Here is a 12,814-nt window from a genome sequence, read left to right on the forward strand (position 1 = left end):
CATGACGTTGCTAAACAGTGTGACATTACCAAAACATGATACCCTGGAATGTACATAGCCAATTGGCCTATAGATGATCAAATCAAGAAAGCCAATATTATACTGGGCTAGATTAGTCGTCGTTAAATTTCAAAGAACTACCTATTTCACAGTTGTATGAATCTTGCTTCAGATGTGATCATCAGTTTCTTGTACACTTATGTTCACATTATTTACACATTATGCATTAAAAGAAGTAAATATAACATCAGGGTTATTACTCTGAATGTATTACATTACATTCTTTACACAGAAAAATGTTTTATGCATTTACAAAATGCGCCACTATTTCTGTTATACAAGGGGCTGGGAAACAGCCTTTCAGAAGTTGTTGAATGACAAACATGCAAGTGTACAATAGCAAACAAGGTGGACAGAAGTATGGCTATGATGTTTCCATGAAGTAAGTTTGAACTAATGTAATAGGGATTTATTATTATAGAAAAATTAGAAATAGATAACCTGGAAATTGGAAACAGAGATCATTATTATCATTACCACACTACTTGTATGATTACTAGTAGCCAGTAGGGATGGGGGTACATCCTATGTGCCAGGTATACATGACACATTATCATCACAGTAACTTTAACCCTTGCAGTAATTGTTTGGTAGATGCTATTATTATCTTTGCTTTAGAGATGAGAAACAAAGAAACAGAGAAAGTTAAAAAATAATAACTTGCCTAACATCACATAGATAGAAATTAGGGGAGCTGGGACTTGACCCAGGGCAGAATGATTCTAGAACACATGTCGAGCCATCACCCCAATATGGACCCAAAACTTCACAGTTAATGAATCCCTTCTCATGTATTTTATCTCATTCCATCTTCACAATCAGCCTGCAAATTAAGTATTATTTCAGAGTATGTAAGTTGCACAAAGTGACACAGGTAATAGTAACAAAGCTCAAATGGAACCCTAGTCCTATTCCTTGCAATCCACACCCTTCTTTCCATTGGAGTCTAGTCTAATAACTTGACATTCTTAGGAGTCCATAAGTTGGTAAAGCCCTCTTAGTTCTGCAAGCAGTAATTGTAGATACAAAATGAAGATGGTCACTTAGTGATTACAGTGTGAAAAGGATGCTCCATTACACACTGGTCCTTGGAGCTGTAACTAAGCAAATGGATGTCACATGTGTACTATCAACAGAAGAATTTTTGTAAATTCATGATATTAGTTGATATTGCATAGTATTCTGGAGAAAACACTGGTTTAGAGCCAAAAGACAAAGGCTCTAGGTCTCCTGGCATTGGGAATTTCAACATCTAATAATTTCTTCATTAATAAATAAGGGATAATATCTGACATGTTTACTTCAGAGAAATTGTAAACATCAAATGAGATGATGTATAATTTCAAACGCCTTACATTATTATACCACCAGACATAAGTGCCCAATAAACATTTGGGGAATAAATAGATGAATATGTGACTAATATGTGGAACAAAGTATAACTTGAAATGTATACATAGTATATATATATATTAAATAACTGATAAAACACATGTGATCATACTTTACTTATTTGTGTACCTGGCACAAAAAATTCTGTTTCATGGATTCCCAAATTTATGTTTATAGAATTGAACCAGATTAAATCTATCTTAATGCTTATGATTCTTCAGTCCTTTCACTTAATGTTCTTGAACCAGCCCTAATGGGGGAAAAATGTCACCTGGAAATTAGGTATAGAGTAGAAACACAAATATATGTCACTTTGCCAGAATCAGGTCTGTTCTCATATCCCAATAACCGTCACTCATTCACTATGCCTCTATTGCAGTGTGAAAGGCACCAGGCTAGTATTTGGGGGAAGTCAAAGATCAATTGACCAACTCATTTCAGGTTGCCCAGGACTTATGTTACTGCTGTCCTCACATGTCTCATAGTCCAATAAGAGGGGTAAAAATGTATGTAAAAATGATGTAAAGTAACAGTGTTATGTGTCTTGAGATGGATACAGATAAAATGCACTGAGAACTCACAAGTTGAAGAGATCACTACTTCAACTCCAAGAGTCCAGGAAGGAGAGAGCATTTAAACTGAACCACAATAGCTTGATTTGTGTTTCTGAAGAATAAGCAGGATGAAGTAAAAATCTGGGCCAACAGTAGGAAGAGATGGGGACCCGTATACAGCTGTTTGGCTTTGTTGGAGCCTGAAAAAAGAGGTGTGCATTCCAGGGACCAGTTTGCCAAAACTGTAGGCCTTCCAGGATAGGGAACTTTGAGCTAAGAGCCAGGGAAATCCCAGGCAAACCGGGATGAGTTGTCCTTTCTTCTACTTTCTACTGCACACTCAGGGACCACATGCAATGAAAGCTGTGGAGGGGTTTTAGCCAACTGAAGTGATTTAGCTGTGACATATTAAAATTTTTTCAGTAGTTTGATAAAGTTTACATTTTTAACTACAAATCACTTTCATTATTTCAGGCTATATCTATCTTTTTAAAGGTTTGTTCATTCTCTCTCTCTTTCTCTCTCTCTCCTCTCTCTCTCTCTCACACTTCATTTCAGCACTTTGAAGGGCTAGCCTTCATTTCCTGTCATCAGGATCATGTAAAGGCATATTGATGTAGCTCTAGCTTCCTCTACAAGAGAGATAGCTCAGCAAACTAGCTATCAAATTCAACCACAGAATTTGTAATTGGAGAACTGAGTTCAGATCTCTTTACTCACTTTAACCTTGAGCAAATCCCTGTCTCTCTGAGCCTCAGTTCTTTGTGATTGAATATAAGATATTAACTTTAGAAAATGTTAGGCAGCTAAGTGTCTACTCAAAAGTGCCCAGATATATCCCTAAAATGAATTCAAGTTTGAGACTAAGGTGGAAATTTGTATACTAGGTGTCAAGATAGGTAGTCACAGCCTAGTTAGAAGATCCACACATGACTGTGGCAAAGATAGAGAGAGGGTCAGAGAGTGGAGTTACTTACCGAACATCCACACCCACATAAGAGAAACAGCCCCAGTCATTGCAAAGGCAATAGAGAAAGAGTCATATGCAACTGATGGCAGCTGTCACAGACTCAAGGAGATCAGTGGCTCAAAATAGGCATATTTGGACTGTCCATCTCTCTCTGGTAGGGCCTGCAACTGTGTACTGTATTGACCACCAGGGATGGAACCCAGGTACACCCTCTTTGTTAATTAGTTTTTAAAATATTTTCTTGTAAATGTAGCAAAAATATAGAAAACACATAAAACAAAGCTCAGTTAAATGAATTGTCACATGACCACCTAGTAAAACCACTACCCAGATCAGGAGTTAGAACTTTGTTAGCCACGCTGAAACTTTCTGGTGTCCCCTCCTAAACACAGCTCCCTCTCTACCCCTAAGGAGTAACCATCCTCTTGACTTTTTTGGTAATCATTTTCTTAGGTTTATTTATCATTTTATCACCCAAATGATTTGCATACCCAAACATATAGCTTAGTAATGTCTGTTTATAAAATGTCATTAAAGTCTCTTTTAATCTGTAGACTTTCTAGCCATCATATCTCCCTCTCTCTAGCTCCCTTCCCCTCTTCCCTCTCTCTTCCTTTCTCTCCCTCTCTCCCTCTCTCTCAGAAACTGGAATGTGTATCTATCGATGTTGAGTTGCCCACAGTCTGAATTTGGCTGACTGCATCTCTATGGCATAATTTAACATGCTCCTTGGTCCTCCACATTCCATGTAATTTGCTCAACTTTGGGAAAGACTCATTTTTGGAAAGGTGTCGTTTTCTTCTGTCAGGTGATACACAATGTCCAGTTATCTCCTGTGTGTGTGCGTGAGTGTGTCATGTCAGCAGCCATTAATTCTCACTACTAGGTCCATTAAATAATTAAGGGCTGCTGGCATGGGCATGCTCTATCATTCCTTTTTTTGTTTGTTAGCTGGCATAATTCTATAAAGAGAAACTTCCTCTCATCTACTATTTGGTTAGTCTAGCAGTACTGTTTATATAGGAAAAGCAAGATAAATGCTGGATTCCTTTCTTTCATTTACTTCTCACTGAGCCCTCTTATATAGCAGTCCAGATCTTGATGAACATCTCCTATTTTGAATGCCACTATGTTTGAGGGGAGTAAACTAACATAAATTAAAAGCAATTAAAATAAACAACTATATTTTGAAATATATACCCAACCCAACATATGTTTTTACACTTTGATGAATTTGTTCCTAAGGATATTTGGGAAGATAAACATCTATTCTCTGTTTATTTTCAACTTATCTTAAAAATTTTTAAGAGTATTTTTAATACTCTTCCATATTATTACTGTCCAAAACAGATAATATCTAATCTATTTGCATTGTTAAAACATTGTTCAGGTTAACTCATTTGTCTCTATTTGCTTCAAACTTTATATTCTAATACAAGATTTCACAGTTTAGTCATTGGAAAAATCTAACCCCCATTCTCTATTGAAATTTAGAGAAATTTGGAATTATAGTTCTTTTTTTCAAATCACCTTTCAATTCTCCAGGATGAACCCATTAGGAGCAAAAGATGGAATCTTTCCAAGGTGCATGGGCCAAGGGCAGCATTTGATAAATGATTGGAGAAGCTGCCCTTGCTTCCTGAGATAGAAATTAGAGAATAGCAGAAATAGTAATGAGTAAAGAAAACAGCCAAGAAAACTATTGCTGAAAGAATAGCTTTAATTTGAAATTTCTTGCTTCACTGTTCGTTCTTTACTTTTTTATGACTAAGAAAATATTTTAAAGCTGTGATTATTTAATTTTTCTTTACAAGCCAACTACAAAATATTATAAGAAAGCCCCAATAAGCAACCATAGCTTCAATAATTGTTTCCTACTTAGCTTTCAAAACCTGTTGCAAAAAGACTTTTATCAGTGAGGGAAGCAAACACTTTCATTGATAGATGAGTGAACCATCCTTGCCTTACTGCATTCTAATTCCTTGATCTGACTTTTTATTTTTATTTTTATTTATTTTTATTTTTTTTATTTTTTGCTTTATAACAAATTTAATCAGTTATACATATACATATGTTCCCATATCCCCTCCCTTGTGCGTCTCCCTCCCACCCTCCCTATCCCACCCCTCCAGGTGGTCACAAAGCACCGAGCTGATCTCCCTGTGCTATGTGGCTGCTTCCCACTAGCTATCTACCTTACATTTGGTAGTGTATATATGTCCATGCCGCTCTTTCACTTTGTTGATCTGACTTTTTAAAGCACAGAATTTAAACATCTGAGAGTCATTAATTCTATCACAGCTCAGCAATATAGAATCCTTCAAAAAACAGTCAATGCTTGCTTTGAGGATGTGATCTCTAGCATAAGAACACTTCATGGGAAGTGGTGTAGAGACTCAAAGAAAATTAAAATTTAAAAAAGCATCAAACATATATATTTTACAGCTGCACCTAAGGAGATTGCATCTGTTTGTGGCCACAACTGGCTTTCACAAAGGTCCCCTCAAATACTTCCTTGAAAATATCCTTTTCATAAAGGAATCAAAATAATTAATATTTACTACAAGTGGTTTCTAATTTGCAGGAAGTCCTGGTAAACTTTGTTCACATCAGGTCCTCAATTATGATGCCGCTTTCATCTAGTTCTCTTAGCTTGGCTTACATCCAGGCTGTTAGGTGAAATTAGGCCCAGAAAATCGGATTATTACATCCCAAGGGAAATGACTGATAAGCAGCAGATGATTGTTTATCTCCTGGCTCCTTGCTGGTGTTGAGGTGTTGCTAGTTGCAAAGCCAATTTGTTAACAATTAGTACTCATTAGAATCATTTCCTGTTATCGATTCTAAACATTTGACAAAGCACTTTTAGGAAATTGGACCCCCAAAATAGCTATCCATAAGTGTTGAGCAATTAAAAATCTTCAGGATCCAATGTAATTCCTAACCAGAGTCATCAGTTTCCAAGTCATTATTTTTGCTTTGGAACCCACCTGCTATCCTGTCCAGTTTAAAGATGTGCTGGTACAAGCACATACTTCTTAATTAGCAGAGGTTGTGGATAAGTCAGTACAGGAACAAAAGGAATTTTCTTTTATTATCTGCTTTAGCTGTTTGCAGCATATCTTTAAGGGACAAAAAATGCCAGCTTGCAATACAATATATATATTGCTAGAGTATGAAATTAAATTCATTACTTCTATTATCTAAACATTTAAGTTTAGATTTTAAGTCTGTGTTCACCTTTGTATATTATGAACTCTAAGTTTAGAATCATAAATGGAGTCAATGTGCATTACATTAGAATTCAAATATTACCAGTGTCAGCTTTCTGAAATATTATATATGACTTTAATAAAATTAGCATAAATACTATATGCATTTGAAATTTTTCTCAGAAAAGGCATTGTGTTTATCTAATTTTTAAATATAGACCTGCATGTATTACAGGGCTGCAAATTTACATTCAATAGGTATGCTCCATTATCTAATTAAAATATTTATTATCTGTACAAGTATATCTACTGATACTTGCTTAAATGTTCTTTATTTAGATTAAGAAAATATGCCTTATTTCCTCCCTAGTAAGTAATGGTCTTTACATATGAACTATTCAGTTATTTTTGAAGGATCAGGATTAAAACTCTGAATGACACCCCCCATCTTCTGTTCCTTTCCCACATCACTCCCCAAATTTTCCTTTGCCTCCGTGTTTATTTTATAAATTTAAATAATTGCTCCTATCCATATTCCCCTAGACTTAATAATACTGAAAATATTTCTTCTAATTGTGACAAAACATGGAGATGTTAACTAAGTATAATATTTCTGTTTCTGAATTTCTTACTCCCATATTAAAAGCTTACATTAATGGAGAAATTAAGTGTATGTTCTTCTTTGAAATGCCCTATGCTCAACCCCTCTATCCTTAATAAACAGAGATGGTATTGACATAAGTGAATTTTGTTTAACCACACTACATTTGCTTCTTAATTAGTGAATATTCATCTGTCACCAGCAGCAGCTATGACACCCCTCCCTGCTAACATGTTCTGTCATAAATAATCAATGAGGTACTATTAATATTCATGAGCTGGAATCTGTGTAGTCATGTGCACTGATGCAGAGACAGGGGGAGTGTTGCCATGAACTGACTGGAAACTCTGTGTGTGTATCCGTGAGTGCAAGATACTTAGGGAAAGCGAAGAAGAGCATGCTGCTCTACAGCACCCTGGCTTGTGCTTCCAGCTAACAGCGGTTTGTCTGTGTTTCTGGACTGAAGTGACTGATGAAAAACAGTAGTCAAGTCTGGAGGGTGATTCCCTTTCAGTTCTCTTGCCTTTCAGTTCTGGGGAAATTAGAAGATTTGCTCTCTCCCTCTGCTTGTTAGAATGGGCTGCAATTTGTGCACTTTTCAGAAAAGAGAGGAACACTACAAACTGCTGTATGAAGTTTCCCAGGTGAGTGCAGGGTCTGTTACCAGCAACGAAATAGCCAGGCTTTGTGTTTGTCTGAAAAATGGTAAATGAACTGTGGCTAGCTTTAATTTTTCTTTCTGTAGATTTCAGAATGAAGGGTAGACTTGCTGGCTGGGGGCTTTTTATTTTGGTTTGGGGTGGCAGTTTTCAGCTTCCTTGCCACTCCCCCTTCAGATGACTTCCTGTGGGATTCTTTTTAACATTTTTTTTGTATCTACTGCCAAGATGTCAGTTAAGTAAAAGGAGTAACACTGAGATCCATGTCTGTAATATTTTGAAGCCCCTCTTTCAGTTTGGAATAGAGTTGACATTTGAAAATCAAATGTATCATTGTCTGCATAAATATTGGGATTTAATAGGTCTGTGAGCTCAGTTATTTGGAATAGACAGGAAAAGTTTCTTGCCAAATCTTGTTAGTCAGAAGAATTATTTGACTAATTAGGAATTTGTGCTTTGGTTTTAAGAGGAAGACCTGGTATATTTGTATTTTATGAGAAAAAAATACATGCTATGTCTCGGCTTGGATTAAAAAAGTAGATAAAGGAATTTTCTTATCATTTGTTCTTGGATCCTTTTTTATAATTTCTTTGTCTGTTTAGCACTAGAAATTAATTTCAAGAGCTTATTACAATATTTGTATTGTCATAAAAAGGAAAACTGTGGGTAAATTTGGATGTCCCTTTAATGTGTATCTGAGGGCTTTTCAGAATAAAAATAAGAAAATGATATTCCCAGCCTTCAGAGTTTTCATAGAATTCTATTAATTCACCATTTTATTTAGGCAGGTTTCCCTGGGGGTGTGTGAAGTCCAAATTTCTTGTTTGGCAAAATAAAGTTTATTCCTCCCTTCTTCCGGTTTGTCCCAGATGTGACATACTACTACTTTTGTTTTTAGATGATATTGCTGATGAAAGACAATGTTTGGGATGTTGGTGGTCTGTGGGCACAGCAGTCGCCAAGTGCCCACTGCCTACTGGTTCCCTCAGATTTCCCCCTGACGTGATTCATTTCACAGTGGGCTAATTACAAAGTGGATTTGCTACACATGAAACAGCCTCCTTAGTTGCAATGTTAATGCACATTTTCATGGTAATGTGATCAGAGGCTCATTAGCCACTTTCCAAAATGATCCTCTGCATTAATTAAATATAAAAATGACTCCTTTATCACCATAGAGAGGAAAAAGAAGATTAACATTGTTAATTACACCAGGGGCAATACCTTTGGCTTCTCTTTTTACTACCAACTTGTGAGCCTAGGTTAAAATCATCTTCATTCCTAGCTAAGCTCTCATCTGCTTGGACTCATGAAAACAGTCTCTAGGTGGAACACTTCCCTTTAGTTTGGTTTATAAGAGTTTGAGTTATACTATTGTTTTTCTTTGGGTGGTGGAGGAGCAGGGGAGTGGATTAATCAATCTAATTTTTCTCTGAATTACTAAATTGACATAAAAGTATAATATGGAGGAAGTAGTAGGTGGCATCTTCCCTGATTATGCCTCGGTTAAGCTGTTTATCTTCTGCTAAGAAATCAAGCCAGATTTCTGCATCCAGAAAGGACCACTGTATTTGTTAAGGAGCCTTTGTTGTAGAATTTTAGAGTGCTTGTCTGTAGTTTTGCCTTTAAGTGCTTCCTAAATCTTGAGAAAATAGATAAGCCATACTCTTTATTGCTTCTACCTGTACTCCTTCATATAGTTATTTTATTTTCTCTACTCCTGAATTGTAGTACTTATGATCTTTAATAAAGGGGGTGAAAATGAAGTATTAGCTTCCATTTAACTGGCTTTTATTTGATGTTAAAACCCCAGCTTAAAGGTCTTGTGTGTGTTTTCCAAGGGGAGCCCTCCTACAGTTTGTCCTTAACTTTGTGCTCTATTTTATTGAGTTAATGGAATAGATAAGATATCAAAGGAAACCAGTGATAGGCTCATATCATACACGGGAGCCCCGTGTGGTGTTGCAGACTAGTTTCTATTTTTATTGGGAGGAGCAGCAGCTCAGAGCACACATGAAAGTGAGCATGTTTTTAACCAGGTGTTCACGAGGGCACATAGCTGCCCCCAGAAGAGAGGATATTATATACAAAAGTGACTGGGGATTGGAAGCCTGTGTATTTCTAGCTGGTATATTAAAGCAAATTAGCTCACACGAACGTCAACACTTGATGGTCCAAATCATATGTATTTATTTATAGATGTAATTCTCAGGGCACCTGCCTTTTTGTTTCTTTTGTTATTATTTCTTACAAGCTAAGGCAAATTAAAGTTTATCAGGGGATGTGAAAATTTAAGACTAGCAGTGAATACTACCTACATGACCAAGAGCAAAAGGATTATTTCTCTATAACAGAATCATTATGACATTGAACTTTTAAAAATGTTCTTTCTATATTTCTAGATTTTGCTAACTGATAATATGGGCCAAGTAGAATACAGTTTCAGATTTGTAACAAAAGCAAATGTGCTCACTGAGGAGTCCAGTGAAACAATCAGAATAATGTACCTAAGTGTGAAATGAGGTCAAGTTTAAATTTGGTTGATATTTTTTGCTCCTACAGAGGAGTTAAGGCTTTCAGTTGACAGAAGAAAAAGAATGTTGCTTCAAGAAAATTATTTTCAGCTGGAGTTGGGCCAATCCGGCTCCAGTATGAACACAGATGCAAGAATCTAGGGTTTGTGTAGATCCAGTAACCTTCATACCAAGCAATTTTCATGCATCTATTAACTCTTATATGTGCCAGGAACACAACTGTTATCTGCAGTGATTTATTTTATTCAAAGTAGGTTATTTATTAACCTCTTAAGAATTAATAAATGGGTAATTTGAACAAGGCCCTTCTATTGACACGAACTAAATTGCCTGTTTTGTACTAATCTGATTAAATAGCCAGCTGGACCAAGAGAGCTGCAGTAGCTTGTTAGGCATTTCTGACCTAAAAACAGATTTATTTATGAGGGAGATTGTATGGTAATATCTAAATCTGTTGACTTCTAAGTTTGATTTTTCATACATAAATCAAATGTAACTTTTTGTTTGATTAAATAATGGAAATTTATCAATGGGGTGTTCATTGGTGTTGAATACCATGTTCCAAATGGGGGCAAATATTGACTGGTTTGGCACAACTGGAAGGTCTCCCCACAACCTGCACCCATGAATTAGTATCAAAACTGAAATGGAACCTTCATGGACAGTGACAACAATCACAGTATTGACAGCAGCTAACAGTGGGCACTTCCTTTATTCTAGGCACTGTGCTAAGCACTGTTTCTCTAAGCATCGTCTTATTAAATCCTCACAAAATCCCAACAAGGAGTTACAGGATAGCATCCTATAATTTTTAAATATGTTCAAGTCTCCTTTATTCTTCAACTTTCTTTAATCTAGTGTAGTCTCCCTTCTCTAGTAACCATCCCATATCCCTCAGAAATTTATTTTGTTTCATACTATGTAAACCCATTTCATAATGTCTTAACCTCCTTACCCAAATGTCATCCTTCCCCCACACTCCTTGCTGCTAGCGAAGGTCTCACCATCATTCTTGCTATCAGTGAAACTCAGAAACACCGAATTAAAATAGGTACTTCTTCATCCACACAGTGACCTTCTGGTTATTTTATTTCTGCATGTTCCCCAGCATCAATTCCTGTCTTCCCATAATCACAATTCTTTTTATTAACTCTCTCTGATATCATGGTAACAACTTTTCCACTTAGAATTTGTCAGTGTGCCAGTCCACTCTGATTGCTGTTGCTAAAACAATATTTCTAGAAAGTATTCAATGACTCCCAATTACTATATACTATATAATGAAGTAGAACTTCTTATTCCAATATACTCAAGGACCTTCTGAGTTGGTGCTAGGTTCCTTTCTGGCTTTCTCTTTCACGGATCTTCCCCCAGGGCAATTTATAATCTCTCTAGACCAATCTTTTTGCTTTTCTCTTTAAGTTGACTTCCCAACTTAGACCCTTGTAATGTAGTTCTTTTCCTTCAGTCTCTGTGGAACGCCCTCTATATCCACTCCCATCACTGTCTATTTTCTTCCATCACTAGCTATTCAAACCTGCCCCATTGGCTTGAATGTCTCCTTGGGCAGAGAGCTTTTTGCAATTATTGATTTTTTAAAAATTGATGTCTTCCCACCTTGGAACTCTCATAGCATTTTGCTTGCACTTTTTGAGTTTCTTGTTTTTTACATTCATCTGTCTGAATTGTGCATCCTTGAAGGCAGGTCAGGTGCTTGACTGTCCTTTAACCCCCACCCTGCCAGCAGACACTCACTGAGTCCCACCATGGTTCCTTGAAAGACCATAGCCTCTGCCCCATCCATAGCTTCTAGTGAAAGACCATATCACTCTGCCTTCCTCTCTGTCCCATATCTAACAGCTGATTAAACCAGGAGCAGTCACTTAGTACATGAAGTTGAGGGTGCAATTGGATTTTTTTCAGTCTCAGAAATATTTATTGGGAAACAGGCCATTACTAAGGGGATTGGAATGCAGAGGGAGAAAGAGAGAGATCGCGAGAGGGAGAAGGCTTTAAGTAGATTGGGAAGCTTGAGGGTCTGTGGTCCACCAGATCTACGAGGATCAAATATATTGAGAATCAGAGACACTTTAGACAAAGTGTCTCTACGAGCACATGGGTCATGAGAAAGAGAAGCATAAATAATAAATAACAGGTCTTCAGAGAGGCCTCATTTCCCCAGTTCCAGTATGTTTCTATAATAAATTCTCCATTCATTTTAATTTTCTTGAATGAGGTTATCTATCCTTTACAATCAGAGGAAAAAATGAGGACACATCACAATAATGTCTTGCTTTTGTCAACCAATTAGCAGTTGCCTTAAACTCTAGCCATGCTGTTCAGTTCAATAAACTACTTTCAGTAAGCTTCGATTGTCCAATATGTACCAAGTCCTCATTTTTTCCATGGGGGATGCAAAGACAGATGTGACAGTCCTTGCTTTTGAGAAGCACACTATGGCAATAGAAGAAAGACACATAAGCAGAGAATTTTCATATAATGTGATAAGGAAAATGTTGAATTAACAGAGATGTTGACAGACTTCTAGAGGAGTGCAAAGGGACTTGATGGTTGGGGGGGGCATTAGGGGAGATGAGAAGGGAGAGAGAATCAAAGAGATGGAAGGGTAAAGAAGTCCATGGAGGTGGCAAACAGGTGCTAGGTATGAATGGACCTGGAGTAGGGGAATACAAGTGACAAGTTTTACTAAAACCTCAAGTAGCAGGCAGGCTCTAGAGCATGGCCTGAGAGGTGGTGGGCAACACCAGGCTTTGGAGAGTATCCCATGTCCCAGGATTGTGCCTGTTTGTTGGTTTGTTTGTTTTTAAAGAG

The 12,814-nt window shown here is 36.9% G+C and overlaps 1 protein-coding gene across 2 annotated transcripts in view; it reads left to right on the plus strand.

Moving 5' to 3' along the window:
- The window catches only part of PDZRN4 (PDZ domain containing ring finger 4), a gene marked incomplete at its 5' end in the record, with an annotated part of 383,776 nt that overhangs the window by 225,251 nt on the left and 145,711 nt on the right, over positions 1 to 12,814 (plus strand). The window contains one exon of one of the 2 annotated variants that reach the window (XM_082636896.1): positions 7,365 to 7,433. The exons of the other annotated variant lie outside the window; for it this stretch is intronic. Coding sequence (XP_082493022.1) covers positions 7,365 to 7,433 — 69 coding nt within the window. Of the gene's footprint in view, positions 1 to 7,364; positions 7,434 to 12,814 lie in introns of those variants that run through there. 2 annotated transcript variants of the gene reach the window in all.

The sequence above is a fragment of the Mesoplodon mirus genome, assembly GCF_964341445.2.
Source record: "Mesoplodon mirus genome assembly, chromosome: 11".
Classification (NCBI taxonomy): domain Eukaryota; kingdom Metazoa; phylum Chordata; class Mammalia; order Artiodactyla; family Ziphiidae; genus Mesoplodon; species Mesoplodon mirus.